The sequence below is a fragment of the Porites lutea genome, chromosome 7 (assembly GCF_958299795.1).
Source record: "Porites lutea chromosome 7, jaPorLute2.1, whole genome shotgun sequence".
In the NCBI taxonomy this organism is placed as follows: domain Eukaryota; kingdom Metazoa; phylum Cnidaria; class Anthozoa; order Scleractinia; family Poritidae; genus Porites; species Porites lutea.
Window position 1 is genome coordinate 8,838,247 of NC_133207.1, and position 23,780 is coordinate 8,862,026.

The 23,780-nt window shown below is 38.1% G+C and overlaps 2 protein-coding genes across 2 annotated transcripts in view; both read left to right on the top strand.

The window, feature by feature from the left end:
- LOC140943666 (uncharacterized) overlaps positions 1-23,780 on the top strand; it is a 66,886-nt gene that overhangs the window by 20,801 nt on the left and 22,305 nt on the right. The window contains exons 17-28 of the mRNA XM_073392786.1: positions 201-397; positions 761-1,045; positions 1,977-2,270; positions 4,498-4,657; positions 11,664-11,857; positions 12,718-13,011; positions 14,660-14,962; positions 16,618-16,774; positions 17,719-17,912; positions 18,705-18,998; positions 22,425-22,727; positions 23,103-23,256. Of these exons, the coding sequence (XP_073248887.1) occupies positions 201-397; positions 761-1,045; positions 1,977-2,270; positions 4,498-4,657; positions 11,664-11,857; positions 12,718-13,011; positions 14,660-14,962; positions 16,618-16,774; positions 17,719-17,912; positions 18,705-18,998; positions 22,425-22,727; positions 23,103-23,256 (2,829 nt within the window). The remainder of the gene's footprint in view (positions 1-200; positions 398-760; positions 1,046-1,976; positions 2,271-4,497; positions 4,658-11,663; positions 11,858-12,717; positions 13,012-14,659; positions 14,963-16,617; positions 16,775-17,718; positions 17,913-18,704; positions 18,999-22,424; positions 22,728-23,102; positions 23,257-23,780) is intronic.
- LOC140943236 (tyrosine-protein phosphatase Lar-like) lies at positions 4,803-11,556 on the top strand. Its single transcript, XM_073392304.1, has 8 exons — positions 4,803-4,807; positions 4,884-5,119; positions 5,696-5,989; positions 6,211-6,519; positions 7,381-7,543; positions 9,858-10,045; positions 10,841-11,146; positions 11,363-11,556. Exons 1-8 carry the CDS (start codon positions 4,803-4,805, stop codon positions 11,554-11,556), a joined length of 1,695 nt encoding a protein of 564 aa, XP_073248405.1.

Consider the following 23,780-nt stretch of genomic DNA (forward strand, 5'->3'; position numbering starts at 1 on the left):
AAGTTGTCTCTAACAATGATTTTAGGCGAAAGTTGACGACCTCACGGGGCCGGAAAAAAAACAAAAGCTTGTTTCAATCTCGAGTCAATACTGGGAAAGGAGATTTCACAACCATCACCATCACCATCACCATCACCATCATCATCATCACCATCATCGTCATCATCATTATTATTACCACGTTTTTCTTCGTGTTTTAGTGAATATGTCAAAGTAACTGACGGAAATGGATCACTGGTCTGGTATAAGTATGGATATCCTTATTCGCCGGTTCTGGGATCTTTCGTTCAGGTTGGGTTCGGACATGCTGATAACATAACTATTCAGATCCATTTAAGAAGAAGCTACAGTCGCTTCAAGCTTCAATACGGAATTGTGAAGCAAGGTCTTTTCTCAGGTTAGAATCTTTGCATAGAGCTAATTGAATTAATTCTATCCTCAGATAAAACTCTCTGATATATTAAGTTTTATACATTAGCATTATTGTAACATAAAGTCGTGGCTTGCAATCGCGCTGGTTAAGGTAAGAACTAGACGAATTTTAAGAAAAAAAAAGGCGGACTGCAGGCAGTCTAAATTGGGAAGACTTGCAGGTGTTTCCCTTTTTGATATTACTTTCATTTAAATTTGATGGTTTAGTTGCGCTGATGCGTGCAGACGTTGCACAACCTCCAAAAGACCCTGATAAAAGCCTAGCAATATCCAAAGATATCGGTATCTCGTAAGGGTGTTCTATTTTCATTGTAATTCAATCTGTCAGCTCAACCTATCAACTGGAACGTGACCGTTGGCAACACCTCGAGAACTTCGATGACAGTTCATTGGGAGAATTTAGCACCGCTTATCGATGATACCGTACTCTATTATATCGCAAACGCCCACCATGGTAACCTATCAGGTGTAGCTGTCGTTTCTGGAAATATGAATACTGCAAACGTTCTGGGGCTGTCAAGTTACACTGAATATCAAGTAAGAATCATCGGAATAAACAGCCTTGGTCAACCCTACAACAGCTCAAACGTCACAGCCCTGACAGAGGAAGGAGGCAAGTGTAGTTTAACAATACTTACGTTAAAGGCAAGTGCGTTTAGGCTTTCTTTGTAGCGCGCTTGAATTTTCAAATTTGTTGTGTGTTGAGCTGCGGAGAACTCGTGGAGAGCGAGGCCATGTAATTTTCTTTCTTTTTTCTTTGTCCCACGCCCGTGAGATGCTGGTCATTTCATTTTTACATTTATTTCCCCGAGCTTAAAATTTACCATCTTTCATTCTTTCACCAAAAACTACATTGTTTTCCCTCTTCATTTATGTTATTGTCATGAAAATATACTTGAAAAATATTGAATCTGATTTGGTGAGCGCAATTCAGTTTTTAGTAACCGCAGTGCAAAAATGATGGAATGTGATAGAAATATCGCAGAGAACGGATCACTGTGCCTGGCTAATAAGTAATTTATAAATAATTATGAAGCATTCAGCAAGTGCCGGAATGCGTGCGCAATTTCAACAAGATTAAACTAGATTGGGTTTCTGGTATCAGCTTGCAGTTTCTAGGGTTTCGTAGGTGGCAATTACAAACACCTTCCACTAATTTTGACTGTATGACAGTTTTTCCCGCATATTATTGAAGGTTGATATTATAATGAGGTGTCTCTTTTAATTTCAAATTTAATTAACATCGAGCATTTCCCAAATGCTTAAATTGAATGATTCATATTTTGATTCGTTTTGAAAAAAAAAAAATATCAAAAACAAAAACAAAAACAAAACAAAACAAAACAACACACACTCACACACACACGCTGCAATGCAATGCAAAAATTTCCAATTAATTATCTGTCAATTTTATACTGTAGTTGACTGAATAATTTCGCTAATAATTCAGTAATTAGTTAATTTACAGTATCATATACTGTCATTGACTGAGTATAGAGAATACACCTATTTGAACTATAATTGATCGCCTGTGTTTGTTTTAGTCCCCAGTAGGGCACCGTCTAATGTAAGAGTGTCTAACGTACGGTTTGATCAAGTTAAAGTGCAGTGGTATCCCATCCCTCATCAATTTGCTAATGGGCGTCTCCTTGGATACACTGTCTACTATTACGAGTATTATAACTCGTACTTGAGAAAATCGGCTAGCACCAGTAATCCGTATACTAACATGGTGATATTAAGAGGTCTCAAGGCAGCAACTCGCTATCAAATAGCCGTAGCAGCCTTTACGTCTAAAGGACCTGGAACCCAGTCTTACTGGCAGTCCATAACAACAGGTGATGTTTTATGTCATATTGCTGTTAAAATTTAGTCAATTATAAAATTCGATTCTGATTAGCGTTGATCACATTGCACAGAGAAGTCTTCTTTTCATACTCAACCTCTCTATTTTTTTTATAACTGTGAAAATGTGTACGAAGATAGAGCGATGAATTCTGAACAAATTTCCAAGCTTTTGCGAGACGTGCATTTACATATCGGCCAATAGATCTGTCATGTAGCGTAAAAAGTGACTTATATGGGGAGATGTTGCCTCCTGAACAGTCATTGTATTAGAACAAGCATTACTTCAATGTTCATCAGTTCCCCGAGCGATCTGAATTCATGCTTTCGTGAGCCTGCGAGGAAGCACTGCACTTGGGAAAGTCGCCAGAAGTCACGCGAAGGCAGCACGCGAAAGGAGACGCGAGTGTGAGGTGCGGGGAAAGAAGTGGGTGCTTGCAACAATCTCTCATGAAATTTTCATTTCCGCCCCGGAAACCACAGGAAATAGCAAAGCGTGAAAACTATCACAGGAAACAAGAAATGTGTCAGCCGTTTATCGGTTACCTGCATCGGCCACGAGCCAGTGACGCTAGCGTTCCAGGAGCAAAAATATTACAATTACAATTACAAAGACAAGATTACCAAAAGAAGACAATTAGTCTGGACATTCTAATCTGGATCGTAGTCTACAATCCTTGAATTCAGCTGAGACATGTCGCTTCTCAAAGAAGCTGCATTCTCTTTAAACCTTGACCTGCCTCTAAAAAATGTTCATTCATAGCAGCAAAAGTTTTCTTTTTTTCTTGAGAAGATTGATCTTCCACGCATCCGTTTGGATATGAAATTATCTGATTTCGTCGAGGGGGAACTTTTGAACACAATAATCGCGGTAAGATTTAGTATAATTGTAATGTTTTCATGGCAACCTCATCCCACCCCCCTGATTTCCCGGTTCATATATTCCGCGGGGTTGAGATCCAAACTGAACGGTAAAAAAAAAAACAAAAAAAAACAAAAAAAAAACAGCCACACAGTCCTCAGAAATCGTCCACCGATCACAGAAAGAGAGACCGATCTTGTTCTGCGCTGGAGAAAGTGGTAATCATGATATTCCCGATTTGATGATTTATCGTTTTATTTGAGAGATGTTTTATTTAGATACAGTAGTTTTATCAGCTAAAGCTGGTTTACATGAAAGCCGTGATAAAAAAAACAAACAAACAAACAAACAAAAAACAAAACAAAAAAATAAATGTATATATCTATGAGAGGTTCCGGTTTCAGTTTCTGTTTTTAATTAGTTTTGAAAAAAAGAAAAATATATTTGTAAAACTAGGTATTAACCTTAAATAAAATAATTCTAAGCTAGGATTATAGTAAAGAATCAAAGAAGCTGGGAAGCAATCCGTCCAATTTAGATTTAATTATAAATAAGTTCATTGATTTGCAATCACGCAAATCCTCGGTAACTCATCCGAAATAAATGCATCCCTATAGCCAAAACGTTACTGCCAATTGGTTTTGGGAAGGAGAATTGATTTCGAGAAGAGGAGCCCCTAGTATCATAGCTGGGCCTCATTTTCAAAAATTTTGGCCTAGGTATTAAGGTGCCATATTGTTGTACACCTTGAACATTTCTACAGCGAACAGTATAAATAAATAAACAAATAATAATAAAGCATAAAGCATAATTCTGCGCACAGAAAGGTTGTCCCATGCAAGCTCTTGCAGTAGGGGGCCGGAGCTAAAATCACAAGTGGAAAAGGTTATGATCCTAGCTGCGCAGTTTTGTTGTTTTTTTAAGCTTCAGCGCTAGTTCTGAACCCAGAACCTCTCAAACAACGCTGCAATCGTCTTTTTCCGTATCGTGTTACTAAATGTACGGCAAGCATTTATGGCGGGTCAGCAAGTTTTTAGCCAGGGGTATTTCGCTTAGTCTGGGCAAAGCAGAAATGAAAAAGATCGATGCAAGCTCTACTGTTCACCTCCACTCGCAGCTTCGCCATCCGGATGTGCACCAACATGGCGTCCCCATACAAAACTCTATAAATTTGTGTAAATAATTTCTCGCTTATGAAACATTGTACTGACCTGAATCTTGACGAGTAACTTATTTATCTCGATTCATTTCCCAGATTCTGGACTATATCTATTAAGCGGTTTTGATTTCTTTATGTTTTAATGACGTGACAGTGAAAACTAGCAATCAACAGGAGACATTTCCGGTTTGCGTTGCAGGTTGTGGAGGCAGCTTAAATGAATTGTTTGGAAACTTACAAGTCGGCCGAAGATCGTACTATTCTTATTCGCTGTATTGCAATTGGAAAATTGGCAACGCAGGGATCAGCCAAGCTGTTGCACTTGTGTCATTACCGCAACTGTCTCTGTCTTATTATAGGTTAGTGTGATATATTTATGGACTGCCAATTAAAATAACAGTCAACACCCGCGAATAAATTGGATCACACCGGAAACGCACACAAACAATGGCAAAAATGATTTAACGATCAAGACTCCCCCCGCCCCTTCGGGGTGGCAACATGATGACGTATCCATGACACTAACATACACAGTCAGGTTTTATTTACTTATAAAAGTTGGACGCATAATGTATTAATTTGAAGTTTTTGTTTCGTTTTTTTGTTTTTTGTTTTTGTTTTTTTTTTTTACAGTGAATATGTTAAGGTGATTGATGGCAACGGTTTCACGGTTCTCAGTCGCTATGGATACTCTTCTGTCACTCAGAAAACTTTCAGGGAAGTTTCTTTTGGGAATTCCGGAAACATCACTGTCCAGGTCTACCTAAGGCGGAGCTACAGTAACTTCAAGTTACAATTTGGAATTTTAAAACAAGAATCAGGTTAGCCTTTAATCTGCTAAATTCGTTTAATGTTGCTTCAAACCCTGCTACGGAAGCACACAACCCTGTGCACGCTTTGCAGCAAAACAAAGATTTTGGTAGTACCTCTGATTTGTTGAACATTGGTTTCAACCCATCGGAATCACTACCCAGATCTGGGTATGGGCAGTGACACGTCATCACAACGGAATTTCTGCGCTCGATGTTCAGATATCATTTTGCGGGGAAATCCCGACACTCCCCCCCCCCACCCCCCCCCCCACTCCTTTTTTCTACACTCTCCATGTATCATCGCCCGTCTTTGAAACTTACAATTATAATTAATGTCAAACTCAGAAAACCGTGAACAGGAATGTTGATTGTTTACTGGCTAATCACTGTAAAGTTCAGGAAACGTGAGCAAACCTCAAAACCATAATCTAATTACCGTTGCTGTTTGCGGTCTAGTTATCTTGCGCCTTATTGGCTTATTTCTCCCAACACAATAACATTCCATAAATAGTTCTGGTGTTCACGGTTATGTGAGGTTTCACAGTAACATGTTACTATATTTTGCTTTTTTTTCTTTGCTTTTAGCATTTCCATTGGCTAACTGGAGTGTTTCCTTTGACAATGCTACTGCAACAAGCATCCGATTCTCTTGGCAAAACCTGCAATCACTTGTTGGTCAACAATTAAGTCATTACTTCATAGTCGTCAAAGACTCATATGGTAGTCGTCTAAACGAGTACATCGTCTCAGGAAATACTACTTCCCATGTGTTATCTGGACTATCGGCATGGAGGGAATATCGGTTATCTATTGTTGGTGTAAATTATAGAGGGAATGCCTACAACAGTACAGAGATCACAGCATGGACAGAGGAAGGAGGTACGTGCATTATATTAAAAACATATTATTTTTAACCCCGTTGATTCTTTGATTTCCATAACGAAGCATTAACGCTTTCAACTCTGTTTTAGCTAAAAGATCTCTATAATGTGTCCGTCATCTTGTACATAAGGTCACGATCGCAATTGCTGTGTGCTGATTGTCTCAATTTTGCGTCAGAGTCATTCTCCCTCTACAAATGAAATCCAATTTTTTCTTAGTCCCCAGCACAGCTCCATCGTATATCCGTCTTTCAAACTTACATTTGGCTGAGGTGAAAGTTCAGTGGAATCCACTTTCCCAGTATTACGCTAACGGACGTCTCCTTGGATACAGAGTCTACTTTAGGGAATACAGATCTTACTATTATTATTACTCGTATTTGACAAGTAGTGTCAACACTAGCAGTGCTAATGTTACTATGGTGATATTGAGGGATTTAAAGCAAGCTACAACTTACCAAATCGCTGTGGCAGCTTTTACGTCAAAAGGGGAAGGACCACGCTCGTATTGGATGTCCATAACCACAGGTAATAAGCGAACCTCTAGTTAGCGGCCACACTCTATTAAGCGATCAACTACCAAAGTCCCTGAAATAATTTCCCTGAATAGCTCTGACCTGTATTAAGCGGACACCTCCATTAACTTGCCGAGGTCACCTTTTCCGTGGTTTCAACGAGTTATTTTTCATTATCTTCACCTCTATTAAACGTCAATTTGACAAGATTTACAACATTAGGGCGACAGATAGAGTGTGTATGGCGTTAAGTGGTCTTTCACTTCTTGTCTTGGGGTAGATATTTTACTTTTTCGTCATCCTCATGTTCTTGAATAACTCTTAGGTCTGTCAAACCTGTATTAAACGGTCAACTTGTATTAAGTGGTCAGTAACCCATTCTCCAAGGGTGACCGCTCATTACAGGTTAGTTGTTATTATTATTATTATTATTATTATTATTATTATTATTATTTCGATTATTATTATTATTATTATTATTATTTCGATTATTATTATTATTATTATTATTATTATTATATTATTATTATTATATTAGCATACATATAAAAAAATGGTAGTTACAGAAAATTTATAGCGATTTGCTTTTAGTCACACATGTATTTGACCACAGCAAACAGTGTTCTGTATGATAAACCCTTCGCGTAGTTATTTATGCTTAGCATTCATGCTTATCCTATAATTTACGAGTGGATGCAACCTACGTGAAGAATCCAAGAAAATGGGTATATAAATACATAGCTCACAAATTCCCGAACCAAAAAATGAAAAGAAAGAAAACAAAAGTTGTTGTTTTTAAGGTACTGTATAACCTTAAAATTGACATTGCTTGATTTACTGTATCAAATGAAAAGAGATATTGTTTGATTTGTAGGTTGCGGAGGGGTCTTGAATGAGTTGTTTGGAAACTTGCAAATTCGTCGTTCATCGTACTATAGTTCTTTTACTCTGCGATGCAACTGGAGGATTCAAAATGCAGGAATAAGCCAAGCTGTTGCTCTTGTGTCATTGCAGGAGCTGTATCTGTCTTCTTACAGGCGAGTCTGCTCCGTGCACGGAAGGGATATAATTTCTTTTCCTTTTGTTATTGTATTCTTTTACTTTTTGTAGAGATAATTTAATGCTCATGAAGAGGAAGTTTTTGTTGATTCTTTAACATCTATATATTTATTCGAGTTGTTTGAAAATATGAGGCGAAAAAGATGATTTAAATATGTGAAAGTGAAAGTGAACCAAGCTCGCTGCCATTATTACACCAATCATATCAAGCAAAACAGTTCTGATCAGAGAAAGCTGTTTAATGTTACAAAGTCCCTGTTGTTTGACACCAACACTGCATCATTTCCTCGTGTTGACACTGTTCAGCTTCCCGATGATTTTGGAAATTTCTTTGCACAGAAGATTTAGAATATAAACGCGTGTTTGGCTAATTCATCTAATCGTCCGTACCATCTCTGCCTGCTACTGACATTACATGTCTGAAACAACAGTTTGACGGTTTCAGGACTCTCTCTCTCTCAAGACCAAGTGCGCATGTTGATTAGTAAAGCAGCGGGTAAATCCTTTCAACTCTACCCCATTCCCACTCCGATTGTTCTCAAGTTGCTGAATGTCCTATTGCCAGTTATCACTAAGCTGGTCAACCTCTGTTTTGACACCGGTCGATTCGCTGAGGCCTGGAAAGAGGTGCTTGTTTTGCCATCTCTCTAGAGGCCTGGTTTGGATCCGGACTTTGCGTTCAAAAATTTCCGTCTTGCAGTAACCTCTATTATATTTCTAAATTGTCAGAGAGGGCTGGGGCTGAGCAGTTTATGGAGCATCTGACTGCCAACAATTTACATTCTCAGTCTCAATCGGCGTATAAACAGCAACGTAGCACGGAGACGACTTTACTTAAAGTTAAGGATAGTATTTTGATGTCTATGAACGAACAACAAGTAACCTTGCTCGTATTATTAGATTTAAGTGCAGCTTTTGACACGATACATCATGATAAGCTGATTGGTCGTCTTGAGTCTGATTTGAGATAACTGACAATGCGCTTGCCTGGTTTAAATCGTATCTATCTAACCGGTTTCAGCGTTTCTCTTAAAATGGTAGACTCTCCGATCAGTTTCTTTTAAAACGAGTTGTTCCCTAAGGACCATGTCTGGGCCCTTTGCTTTTTAGTATCTCCACGCACAAACTGTTTCAGATCATTGAACGCCACCTCCCGCAAGTTCACTTCTACGCGGACGATACACAGTCATATGTATCATTCAGCCCCAATCAATCTGCGGATGCTGATTGTGCCATTAAGTCCATGACTGACTGTATCAGTGATATTAGGAGTTGGATGATTTCAGATAATCTTATGTTAAACGATGATAAAACAGATTTTTAGTGATAGGCACTAGGCAGCAGCTGGCAAAGGTTAACATCAATTGCATTAGGGTTGGGTCGACTGATGTTTGTCCTGTAACAGTAGCTAGAATCCTAGGCTCATGGTTTGATGAGCAGCTCACTATGTCAACTGATATTAGCAAGTTATGTGGTGTTGCCTTTTTCCACTTGCATAATATCAAACGCGTTCGCAAGTATTCTTCTCGAGAATCAATGGAAATGCTTGTCCATGCATTTATTACATCTTGTGTTGATTATTGTAACAGTCCTTTGTATGGGCTGCCCAACTACTAGCGTAAAAGAGAGAGAGTTTTGAACGCCTCAACTTGGCTAGTTTGTAGTGCGCCTAGGGTTTGCCACATCTCACCCCTTCTTCGTGGTCTGTATTGGCCTCCTGTTAAAGCGCGGATACAATTTAATATACTGCTTATTACGTTCAAAGCAATTCACGGCCTTGCTCCTAAATCTCGATGCAATTTACTAACATCTAAATTGTTTTTATAAAACTTTAAATCTTAGATTTTTTCTTTCTATGCCAGCTTTTCGATCAAACACTACGTTAGGTGATAGAGCTTTTTTGGTAGCAGCGCCAACGCTCTGGAACTCTCTTCCAAAAGAACTTTGTGCGATTACGAATGTGAACAGTTTTGAGGCGCATATTAAGACTTATCTTTTTAGAACTTTATATTGGTGATCAATTTTATATTCAGTTCTTAATGCATGCATATACATTCTTTTTATTGTTATGTTTTTTAAATGCATTATCTTTTGTTTGTTTCTTGTAAAGTAATGCAGTTGTACTGCGCAGCTAATCATTCTCGTGTTAAGTTGCACACAATAAAAAGGCACCACTGATCTAGGAACATAGTTCCTTCAAAGTAACCAGTAAACAGTTGTTTTTATCAACTTATTAAGCAATTTTGTTAGTGAGTGTATCACATGACACCGATCTCATCGTTCTTTTCACAGTGAGTACTTAAAGATCATTGATGGTAACGGCATCACAGTCCTTAGTCGCTATAGATACTGGTCTGTAACTCAGAAAACCTACAGGGAAGTTTCTTTTGGGAATTCTGGAAACATAACTGTCCAGATCTACCTAAGGCAGAGCTACAGTAACTTCAAGTTACAGTTTGGAATTTTAAAACAAGGATCAGGTTAGCCTTTAATTTGCTAAATTCATCTAATGTTGTTTTGTTGTTTGTTTTTTGTTGTTTGTTTTTGTTTTTTCATTGATTGTTAGAAATTATTACTGAACTATTTGAGAGATTTGTGTGTGTGTGTTGGCAACATATATTTATTTCTTGTATTCTCATTCTCTGACATTCTCAGTGATATCATGTGTAACTTCAGTTGTTATTAGTTTCATGCTTCATGGTTTTCCTCTTTCTTGTTTATCGTTTTAGCATTTTCACCGGCTAACTGGAGTGTTTTCATTGACAATACTACCACAACAAGTATCCGATTCTCCTGGCCAAACCTGCAAACACTTGTCGGTCAACAATTAAGTTATTACGTTACAGTCATAAAAAATTCATATGGTAGTGGTTTAAACAGCTACATCGTCCCAGGAAATACTACTTTCCATGTGTTCTCTGGACTAACGGCTTATATGGAATATCGGTTATCTGTTTTTGGTGTAAATTACAGTGGGAATGCCTACAACAGTACAGAGGTCACAGCATGGACAGACGAAGGGGGTACGTGTATTATTTAAAGATGTTGTTCTATTTTTAACCTCGAATTATTCCCTGTAATGAATGCTCAGCGCCCTCAACTCCGTACTTGGTATTAAATCTTTAAACTGCGGCCATATTGATATATATATATAGGTCATCTCGAACTTAAGAACAGAAAATTCTTCTGAGTTGATTTGCTTAATTTTGCATTTACAATTTTCTCCCCGTACTTCAATGACATGTTAAAATGTAAAATACGATTTATTTTCACAGTTCCTAGCAGAGCTCCGTCATACATCCGACTTTCAAACTTTGAGCAGACTGATGTGAAAGTACAGTGGAATCCACTTTCCCAATATTACGCTAACGGACGTCTCCTTGGATACAGAGTCTATTTTAGGGAATACAGATCTTATTATTATTACTCGTATTTGACTGAGAGTGTTAACACTAGTAGTGCTAATGTTACTATGGTGATATTGAGGGACCTTAAGGAAGCCACAACTTACCAAATAGCAGTGACAGCTTTTACGTCTAAAGGCGAAGGACCACGTTCATATTGGATGTCCATAACCACAGGTAATGCGCATTTTTTTGTTGTTGTTGTTGTTGCTACTACTATGTGTTTTAGGAGCTTAAGCAACGAAGGTCTTATGATGATGATAATGATGATGATGATGATGATGATGATGATGATGATGATGATGATGATGATGATGATGATTATGATGCATTGATGCCTGTTATCTGCCATACTTACCCTGTTGCTATTTCTTAACGTTTTTTCATTTCAAGGTTGCGGAAGAGTCTTAAATGAGTTGTTTGGAAAGTTTCAAGTTCGTAGATCATCATATTATAGTTATTTTACTCTGCGATGCAGCTGGAGGATTCAAAATTCTGGAATAAGCCAAGCTGTTGCTCTCGTGTCATTGCCGGAGCTGTATCTGTCTTATTACAGGCGAGTGTGCTACTTTTATCGGCGTATATAAAGGAACAAAACTTAAGGTTAAAGCTTATTTTGTTTTTAATTCGTTAACTTTAATTTATTGATCGTAATCTTCGTCTTACTTCAGCGATCTTCCTCTTCTTTCCACAGCGAGTACTTAAAGATTATTGATGGTAATGGTATCACGGTTTTCAGTCGCTATGGATACTCGTCTGTAACTCAGAAATCTTTCAGGAAAGTTTCTTTTGGGAATTCTGGAAATATCACTGTCCAGATCTACCTAAGGCGGAGCTACAGTAACTTCGAGTTACAATTTGGAATTTTAAAACAAGGCCTCCAATACGGTGAGCTTTCTTCGCAGCTACATTCATTATTTGCTGGTTCAAAGGCATTAATTTTTTCTAAGCTTTGTTCACAAAACATGAATAGCTCTCTGAATATGTTGTCGGTCACGTCGCGGTTCTTATCCCCAATTTCCATGGTTTCCATTATTAACGCCTGGGACCATTTATGACCCTCTTTGGGCGAGCACACACACACACAACACACACACAAAACAAAAACAAAAGAAAAGAAAAGAAAAGGAAACGCTTGTATTTTTAGAGTTTCGCTGCTAAGCAAGTTCGACTAAAAAGCCAATAAGACGTTTACCAAGAAAACTAAACCTAAACAATCGGGACGCACTTTGCTTTTTGTCATGATACAATCTTTAACAGTTTCCAGCCCCGCGTCGATATGCTAATCTCTACAGCCACCATTATCACTGCCATTGCATTGCAACGGCGGGAATGTAGACATGTGTGTTACCATTCGTTGAGTTGCACTAATATGCAAAAGATGTCAAATGAGTCTGGTGATAAGCATGCGCTTCATTTTTGATTGTGATTGAATGGAGACCCCATGTTCATCATGTGTTTGCTCTTTGGCAATAATGTAATTTCTCTTGAATCAAGGCCCTTGATTTTCGTGTATTTATACGCGCGTACTCACGTGGCGTGTAGACTATTAATCGCCTCCTCACTTCTTATGTGGTCCCTTATCAAGCTCGACGTAAAGCTTTTAAGAGTGTCTTTCAACACAACATTAAATATTTCATGGATATTATATTTTTTGTTGTACATGGTTTCCTGACTTTCGTAGTAATTTCATGTAATGACACGTTGAGTAACATTGTTTTAAATTATTTTGCTCTTTTTATTCTTAGTTTTTCCACTAGCCAACTGGAGTGTTTCCATTGGCTATACTACCACAACAAGCATGCGATTCTCCTGGCAAAACCTGCAAACACTCGCTGGTCAAGAAATTAGTCATTACTTTATAGTGGTCAAAAACTCATATGGTAATGGCGTAAACGGGTACATTGTCCCAGGAAATACTACTTCCCATGTGTTATCCGGACTGTCACCCTATACGGAATATCGGTTATCTGTTGTTGGTGTAAATTTTAGAGGGAATGCCTACAACAGTACAGAGAGAACAGCATGGACAGACGAAGGGGGTACGTGCAATAGATCTAAAGATGTTGTTTTATTTTTTATGTATTGTTGATCACAGGTCTATTTAAACAAACGCCAGAAACTCTTAGTTTGTGAAGAATCATCGCGTGATATAGACTCCGCACCACTCCGCTGGTCAATATCTATGAGTAGCGGAATGGTTCGGGTTCGTTCAACATTTCCGTGAGTAAAGTTTGTAAAACCGACGAGGTTAACGTTTATCAATCAGCATTTTTGTTGTTGTTGCTGTTGTTGTTATTGTTGTTGTTGTACTTTTTGTTGTGTTGTTGCTAGTACTGTAGCAACAATTAAAAACGCGAAAATAGCTTGATCCGCCATTATTTTTTTTTTGTTTATAATAACAATGTATCTTTATTCAATACTCATAAAATTGACCTATGCACAGTGCTTCACTTCAAAAAAAGAATTAAAACGAAATTTGTACCTTAACATCTGTTAGAAAAAAAAAAAAAAAATCATAATGTCTCAAGGTCTCTTGAAATATAATCTACCGAAATGCTTCTCTACTAATTATTAATACTATTACTATTAGCAATCACTACCAATATTTTGATGTTGGCCTAATTATTTACAACAACATACCGTACCTAAAATATTCGCCTAATCAAATTCAATAACTTGAGCGTGTTACATATTCCCATTAGCACGCTGATGACGTTAATAAACTATACTACCTCGACGTCTTGGGAGGTCATCTTCGGCTAGGGGCGGTCAGTTGGGTCCGGAAAAACGGTAGAGAGTTCCCCTGGAATGCTACTCTTAACGAACCAGTTCCACGACTCATTCGAATACTCGGCTGTGATTGGGCACAAAAAATAGTTTTGTGCCCAGTTGGAGGCTTTCGTCTATCGTGCTGCTTTCGTGATCTTCTTATAAGCAGAGTCTTACCGTAAACTCCACTGTTCGCGTTACCTGTCAGACCTCTTTCGTGCTCTCCAAACTTCCCGGGTGTTCAATATCTTGACACACGCACGCTAACCCTTTAACCAATTGTTGAATAGTCTTCTGAGTACCGTGTGGGAGGAAATTTTTGCGTGTTCTAATTTTTGCGATTTCTCCACTGACCCGCAAAAATGAGTTCCCGCCAATAAAAATCACGGCAAACATTTTTTCCCCAAAAAGTTTACTCCAGAGTAAATATTCTCTAACTTCAATTCGCTACATAAAAATGCACTACTGAGTAATCGTGTCTGTTCAATCACAACTTGTCTCTGATTCAGAGACAAAACGGTAGAACGAAATGCTGGTTTATTGTTTGAAAATATGTATTTCTATTGCATGAACTCAGTGAAAACGAAAATATTATCAATGCTGGGTACTGGGTACTTTCTGAAAATCGCAAAAAAAAAAACAAAAAAACAATCTGTCCTAATCGCAAAAATTAGTCTGCGCAAAACACAGACACACAAAAAAACGACAATCAGCAAAAATTAACTCCCGCAAAAGTTTCGTGCCACATGGTAACATTGTGGTTGCACTATGTAGCTTATTTTCGCCTGGGATTGTATAAAGTCGTGCTCAAAAAGAAAAAAAAAAACTGGCAACCAAACAAACAAAACAATAAAAAAATCCAAAAAAGATTAATATGATGATTAATAGCAAAATAACAGATATTTTCTGCTTTCTTAGTTCCCAGCAGGGCACCGTCGTATATCCGTCTTTCAAACTCACAGCTTACTGACGTGAAAGTTCAGTGGAATCCACTCTCCCAGCAGTACGCTAATGGCCGTCTTCTTGGATACAGAGTCTACTATAGGGAATACACCTATTATTATTACTCATATTATGCAAAGAGTGTTAACACTAGCAGTGCTAATGTTACTATGGTGATATTGAGGGACCTGAGACAGGCCACACGTTATCAAATAGCAGTGACAGCCTTTACTTCAAAAGGAGAAGGACCACGCTCGTCTTGGTATTCAATAACCACAGGTAATGCATTTGTTTTTAGCTGAGACTGATTGTTTGAGTGAGAAATTTGGGCAACTCATACCATTTTTTTTTTTAAATACGGGATCGATTAAGTGGCCATCAAATCATTTACGAATAAATGATATATGCCTCAAGTCGGAGATTTATAATTACTAGCAACGTACATAAATGTTTGCAGTAAAAACATTAACTGTGTATACACTCATACATCTTTTCAGTAACTGTGCTCACATTATGGGTGGTTCTTCCTAAAATAGTCTACAGTTTGTGTAGGGTTGAATGGAATTGTGCACATTTTTGGCATCACGCTGATGAATAGTTACGACTTACAGATATTTCGGGCAAAAACAATTTGCTCGTTCTGTTCGATCCAACCACTTGTTGTTGTTTGTTTTGTCTCTTTATTTCTACCCTGGAGTAAACATTCGCCCAAGTGTTTTTCTATTCTGAATTGCTTCCCCTCATCAGTGACCTCTCAACCTTTGATTAGCATAGTTATTAGTTACAGACAAAGAAAACCAAATAACAGATAATGGCAATAGAAAAACATCTTTTGATTTATCGTGGCCTTTATAACGCTCGTCTTAGAATTTTTTTTTTTTTTTTACGCTCGTCTTAGATATCTCCGAAAAAGGATGGCATAGCCCTATATGCTTGTTTTTTTTTTTTTTTTTTTTTCCTTTCAAAGATATATGTAAAAGTATAAAAAATGATGACGATGATAATAATAATAATAATAATAATAATAATAATAATAATAATAATGGTGATGACGATGATGATGATGATGATGATAAGAAAGATGATAAGAAGGACGGTGATAATGATAATGATAACGATAATGACACTAATAATAAAGGTAATAGTAATAATAATGCTGCTGATGATAATAATGATAATGACAATGTTAACATACATGTAAGCATTTCAAACCCAACAAAATAATGTCCAGACATTTCGGCGAACTGATGACGCCATTATCAAGGAATGGAAAAAATGCGAGTTCAACAGGAGTTAATGTACTCTAAATTTGCATAAATGAAAATTCAAGATAATTGAAAATACAAGTAGACAAAGACTTAAGCACAAGTTGAATCTGTTTGTTTTATTATAACTCCTTTTGAACTCGCATTTATTTCCGTTCCTTGATAATGGCGTCATGAGGTCGCCAAAACGTCGGGACATTATATATTTCGTTAGTTCTTGCATATTTATGTTTCTCTAAATCCATATTAAGAAAACGATAGTCCAGTTTCGAATTCATTGCTTGCGCTGAATAGAAGCGCTGAAGACTCATTCATACAGGGTTAGCCTCGACCTAAAGTAAAATATTCACAAATACCGGCGAGAAGGAAAGTGCCTGAATTTGACTTTAAAACGATGGAAACAGTTGTACACAGGTCTCCTTCTCACTTGAATTGGTGCATATATTTACCTTAGGTCGAGGCTAACCTTGTATAAATGAATGTTCAGCGCTTCTATTAAGCGGCCCTGATGAATTCGAAACTGGACTATTGACCGCCAAACCGGAGAAGAGGAAAATGACTGTGAGGCGGTGAAAGTCGCGTTGCAGACTTTTCCTTTTTAAGGCCGTCCATTCCGGTCAATGAAATTTATAAAATTCATTTAGCTCCTTGTTATTGGTTATTCCATAGGTTGTGGAGGAAGTACAAATCAGTCATTTGGCCAGCTACATTTTGGCCGGAAAGGTTATTACGGTTATCTACTGTGCACCTGGCATATTGGAAATGTGGGAATCGAGCAAGCAGTTGCACTTATGTCAATACAAGAACTCTACCTGTCATATTACTAGTGAGTTAAATGAAACAATGTCTTCTTTAGGGAAATAAGAAAGAGTTCAGTTTAATTTCATTTTTTTTTTGTTCAAAGCCGAGAGGTTGTTTTGCAAAAGTTAGAGCTTGTAAAATATAATATCAAAGGAAAGGGTAACATATTTATTAATTTATTATCATTATTATTATTATTATTATTATTATTATTATTATTAAAATTATTATTATTATTATTATTATTATTATTATTGTATTACATGTGTGTTCTGCAAATGTGTTGAATGTTGAATAGATGGACAGACGAACGGGCGGAGGGACGGACGGATGGGCACAGGGATGATTTGGATAATAAAATGGCTGTTGGCTTGGTTGGTCAAAGATGTAAGGATCAAACGACAATGAGAATAGATAAGTGAATGGAAAGATCTGGGTTGTTGAGTGCATGGTCACGGGTTGAATTGACGTATCTAAAGGGAAAAGGTCGGATGGTAGCTTGAAAACAGCCAAAATTTTCGACGCCACCACTGGTATTCCCTCAAAATGATGTCTGTTAAACGGGTGGTTAAAGAAAGTTTTGCTTGCTTAACTACTAATCAGAAGCACTACCCAGGTCTGCAAATTGACGTGTCATCAGTATGGAATTTCTGCGCTTGTTTCTCAGACATCATTTCGCCGGGATACCAGTGGCAGCGTTGCAAAATGTGGGTTGTTTTCCCGCGCTAGTTGGATGGACGTCTAGACGGAGGAAGGCAAGAGGTAATGGTAAAAGAAGATGGTATAAGCGAAATAAGAGAAGGATAAAGGTAGGAAGAGAGGGAAGGAGGTGGGGAGGGGGGTGCGGAGAGCGAAGATTAGTGAAAGGACGGGTAAGTGGTTGCTTCAGGAGAATAAACCACGGCCAAGAATATTTAGGTTACACTATAAGTTAATGAAAATATATGTTTTTCTCCCTTTGTTTTACAGTGAATACGTTAAAATAATCGATGGGAGCGGTACAACTGTGCTTATTCGCAATGGATACTCATCGACTCCTCAAAAACCTTTCGCGGAAGTCTCTTTTGGAAACTCTGAAAATATCATCGTTCAAATCTATCTATATTCTAGTTACAGTACTGCCACGCTTCAATTCGGGATTCTTCAACAGGGATTACTATCGGGTTAGTTTCATCCTTATAGTTGACGTAACTTTAATATTGCGAGCTTTTGCATTTCGTACCATACGACTACTGACATAACAATGTCACTCAAAGAACGCCCAATTCGACATTTTTTAACAGCCTACTAACTTTCCCTATGCTTCATTAAATAAATTTGTTTATTGCAGTTTTGCTTAATTTGTATACCAAAATAGAATCCAGACAGGTAAGATGGACTTGCCTTATGGTACAAAAAATAAATAAATAAATAGATAAATGAATAAATAGCAAAATCTTAAATGATGAGCACTCGAGGGTATTTCTGTTACCATGTCAATTTTCTAAATTTATCCTCATTCATACATATTTTCTAAACAGACATTTTTTGTCTCTACAAGTAAGGTCCATAGCATATAAAAAGTACTCAGCAAAATAGGTGTGGGTCCAACTGCTTACTTTCAAACTAAGACCATTGCAGAGAAAGCTCAAACTTTGGACGGAAGTACGTTCTCAACGTCGACTCGTATACAACAGAAAAATATATATATAATAAGACGGAGGAGAAGAAAAGAAAATATGTCTAATAGACATATTACACAAGGTTCGTTTTAAACGAGTACATCATGTTAGAAAAGACGTTGTAAGCCTTTGTTTCTCAATACTCGGCTACCTGTACAGACAGATTTGGCAGTTGGCGCCCATCAAATATCTGAGCGTTACGCCTGATTGTGAGCTTTAGTGTTCTCGAACTCAATAAGCACTGTAAACGCTTTCATTATCACCGAGTAATAAACTTTCGTCCTTCCTTTTTAGCACAGCTAGTGTCCAGTTGGAGTGTGTCTATTGATAACAAAACAGCAACCAGCATGCGAGTTTCTTGGAAAAATCTATCAGCATTGCTGAGCCAGAGCATTCTTCACTATATAACTGTCATAAAAAGTAGCAATGGAAGTATCGTGAATGGAAATATACTGCAAGGCAATGCCACATCTAACGTCTTCTATGGGCTTTCGCCGTATATGGAATATCGACTAGATGTTCTTGGTGTAAATGATAACAAAAAGGTTTACAAGAGCTCAGAAGTCACAGAGTGGACTGAGGAATCGGGTATGTTTATAACATTATCCGGGAAATTATATCATTGGTTGGTTTGAAAGGCCATTTCCGAGTTGCCACAAACCTCTGTTTCAAACCGAGGTTAAGTGCGAAGTTATTGATTTGAAAAGGTTTTTATTATTATTATTATTATTATTATTATTAATTTTATTTTTTTATTTTTTTTATTCTCATGCAAATAAAACTCATTTTCACAGAAAAACCTTTGCTACATTTAGCCTCGTCTTGAAAGTAAGTGTCTTTAGAAGTCGAAGATGGCTCATTAACCTTCGACAGCAATGTCACGGAGGAAATGTTGATTGAGGTATTTTAGGCGTTTAAAACAGACACCAAGCAAGTGCTCAAAATACCCGTGCACTTTTTCGGGGAACTCAAGTTCGCTGAGCGCGAAAATTTAATCGGAAGTTGGCAAAATGTCAAGTTATTCAGATTTTTTCTTTTCGGGGTGTGGGTGGGGACACCCCAGTCTGAATAGGGTTACAGCACTTGAACACGTATTAAACCATTCTCTGTTTTCATTTCTACGCCGTCAAAAATAAAAGTGCAAACTGTTCAATACAGAAAATCCAAAATTTGGGAAATGAAAGAAGATAAAAGAAATTATACAAAAAGCCTCGCCAAGAATCAGGTAGGTCTATGCGATATTTCATATGCGAGATTTTCGGAAAAAAAACGTTTTACCCAAATTTATAAAGCTTTGTGTGGTGACGCCATGTTGGTGTCCCTTTGAGGGGGACAAATATGGCCGCTGGAAACCCACAGAAGCATCTGTTATTGAGTTTTCCTAATAAAGTATGAATTCATTGCTTGAGGAACTCATACTCATTCGGGCCAATTGACGATGAGTTTCCAAAATCAGTGTACACGGAGATTAATTGTGAAATGGTTAGGCAAGCTGTTTTGAGAACAAAGGGCGCAGGAAGCCCCTCTGGTGTTGACGCAAATGGTTTCAGAAGAATCCTTGCCTGTAAGTCCTTTAAACAGTCATTTCCAAGGCTATGTGAGGTAATAGCCACAATGACAAGGACTCTATCTACACAATACATCGATCCTACGACCATAAAGCCTCCGGTGGTTACCCGTCCAATTCCACTGGTGCTGTGAGACAAATAGTCCTGAGTGGGAGAGGTAAGTAGAAGAGTGTGCGGAAAGTGGGTGATGATGGTCATCAAAAAGGGTGTGGTCGAGTCAAGTGGCTTAATCCAGCTGTGTTGTAGACAGATCTGGAAGTGAGGCTGCAATACGCGCTATGCAGTGCTATGTTTGAAGCAGATGTCACTGGTGCTTCACTCCTCATTGATGCTTCTAATGCATTACATAACATCCGCGTTTATGCCCTGTGATCGCAGCCTACGGTATCAATACCTAGATGGTCTATACGCCTTAAGCATTTAGCCTTTAACTACGAGTCTTCAAGCAACTTCCAGTGTGTAGCAATGCTGGTTTGCAGATGATGCCAGTGGAGCTTGCTCTGCAACAAAAATTAAGAAGGGTCGGGATGTTCTTAGCATCCTTGGGTATTTTCCGAACGACAAGAAATATTGGATTATTATAAAACCAGCTAAGAAAGAAAGTGTCCGAGAAGCTTCCAAGGAAACGTCTGTATTAATGTAACAGTGCAGGGACAGAAACACCTGGGGGTGGTGATAGGTTCACGATAGTATTAAGGAGATGGCACCATAGAAGACTACGCGCGCATTAGAACTGGTGACTGAAAAAGCTAGGTTCATCGGTGTGGCTCACAGTGCGTCATATCCAAGATTTGGGCTTTAACCTGACTAAAAGGGAGTCCCTTGACGTAGTTAAACTACGCTAGACTGGCCAGTGGATGGTATCCCCTCTTCTCATTTTTTACCGTAGACCACGCTATGATTTGCAAACTGGGAAGATTTGTTACTCAGCGTCATAACGAGATGTGGAAGCCGAACTTCTGATGAACAGCTCAGTAGAGGGTCTAATAAATCACAGGATGCCAGATGGGATATCCATGCACTTGGTTTCTGGGAGCACTAACGATCGCCATTCTCTGATGTCAGGGTCTGTCACCCAAATGCCTAATCGTATAAGGACCTCCAACCGCAACAGATTTATTGTATTCATGAGGGCGCGAAACAACGTATGTATTTAAGAAGAGTTCTCGACATTGAGAAAGGAACATTTATGCCCTTGGTGTTTACAACAACTGTTGGTGTGGGAAGACAAATGCCTCAGGTATCGCAGTCGACTAGCGAAGCTGATTGCCAACAAGAAAGGCGAACATTATGCTAAGACTATGTCATGGATCAGAAGCAAAATCTCAATTGCATTATTAAGATCAGCGCTCATTTGTCGTAGAGAATCTAGGGCAAAAAGGAGAGCTCTGTATCGGGATATTAAGAACGCTGCCATTGAGATCGAACATGTAGAAGGCACTATTACGGAATACGAGTAAACAATTCTTTTAAACTTGCTTCTTTTTAATATCAGAAACGGATAATTTTCTTTTGTCACGACTTAATTTAAAACCCTGGACTGTGTACAAGATATATTAATCGTTTCTGAGCCGCAATGAATGTATTTGGGAAATCGGTATTAACACATGGATTTTATTTTTTATGGCTTATATCATTTTTAATGTTATTTAACAATTAATGAATGAGGCTGAGTATCTTATGAAGAATTTTGGAGATTTCCATAATTCTTTATATGATACGAAAGCCGAATTCAATAATTGTTTTATTATTCATTCAAATTAATTCCTAGTTTAAAAACATGGCTAAAACATGGTTACCTCCATCGATCCATCGATGTTAAATTCATCTTCGATAGTGCACGTTTAGGTTTGTCCAGTTCCGCAAATATTCTCCAAATAGCATATGTCGCCCTTCAAGTTGTCTTCTTGCTGTTGTTGCCATGTTTTTAGCTATTGTTTTGCCTAGTTCTTACTCTTGAGGCGAGTGAAATGTCTGCCATTTTTCAAGTTCACAACCAAAACAACTCAACCTCGTTCCCAGGTCTTCTCGGTTAACGGTGCCTTAACCTGCGAAAACGCTGGATTTTTGACGTCATTTCCTCGTTAAACACAAAATTCTTCCAAATTTGGTCATCGGTAACTGGCTATGGTGAATTAAACGTGACTGTGCTTTTAGCCAATCAGAATCGGGAAAATATTTTGAATCAACAATAAATAGTATTTAATTTTTACGTCAAATATTTCTGGAAATTATGTACATATATATTTATTGAATAAAGTTTTATCGTTATTGTTCTTTTAATTATTAAGTCGCTTATTATTATTATTATTATTATTATTATCATCATCATCATTATTCTTATTTAATGCATTTTTAGGGTGCTTAATGTATAAAACTTCTAATGAGAAGTCTTATAATGCAAATGTGCCCGTCTAACAGCCTCACATGTTTTATTTCGTTCTAGTTCCTCGTCTTGCTCCGAGCAATATATCGTTCTCTGAAGTAACGACAACGCAGTTCAAGGTTACCTGGAATCCTCTTCCTCAGCAGTTTCACAATGGACGATTGTTGGGCTATAGAGTTTACTTCAGGAGGAGCGCCTATTTTCCAATGCCTTTTAATACAAGCAGTTTAGTCACCAGCAGTCCTAACATGACATGGGCATTGATAACAGGACTAGGACCGGCCCAGCGCTATGATGTTTCTGTGGCGGCGTATACATCTAAAGGAGAAGGACCGCGTTCTTCGTTTTATTATGTTACCACAGGTAAAACCTAAGGCAAAATAGTCAATTTTAATCTTGAGGCATCACCATTGAAACAAACAAACAAAAAAAGACGACGACGATGACGACGGTGACGCGATGTGACGCAACAAGAGTAAAAGGAAAAAAAATGCCGATGGGTGAGAAGGGAAAAAACAGGCACGTGACAATAGGACCTTTTTTTTTAAGAGAGAGAGAGGGGCGGCGCTAATCAGGGTATGGTTCTTAAACAGGGTATTTTTCTGTGCCGGAGGCCCATTGAACAGGTGATAATCTTTGGCGGAGTGCGGTCAGCCGATGTTGCACTTCTATCAATATTTTATTTTATTTAGAGTTCCAAGCAAACTCTAAAGTGTCTACTAATCATTTTGGTTACAGCTTGCAAGGTGGTGGTCAACCAATCATCTGGCGATATGAATGTGACACATTCTGATTACACCAGCTTATACTGCTTCTGGTCAATCGGGAATACCGCTATCCCCCAAGCAATTGGTCTAGTGTTAATTCGGGAGATACGCTTCGGTTATTGCAGGTATTCATTTTTATTGTTACTTAACAAAATCTGATGCCACGCAATTCTAAACCTCAAATAGTTGCCTTCTATTATGTATTAGGGACCATATTAACCATGATTGATTTCTAGAGGAAAAGAGCTGCCGTGATATTGTTAAAACGTGCTGGTTTCAAAAACAATCCTTTCGTTATTTCGGGCAGTTTTTATTGTCTGTGCCGAATAGACAGAAGTCGGCACGTCACGTCACGTCACGTTGCCGTGGTAGCAAACTTTTCGGATGACAACAAACCAAAACATTACTTAAAAGGTGGATGCGCACTGTTTCAAACTTCATCGACCTTACTTAACTTCATTTAATAAGTAAAATGTTGGCGAAATATTCTGGACTAAATCCGAAAGGACCGTATCTAAGTTTAGAAAAAGAAAACGCTTGTGTGTTGTGCTCATCTACTCCATAAAGTGGGCGCGTGAAGTTAGGACGTTTCCAGTCGCAATCGTGCAACAATGGCCGTGGCCGCTGCAAAAATTCCCTATTGTTGTGA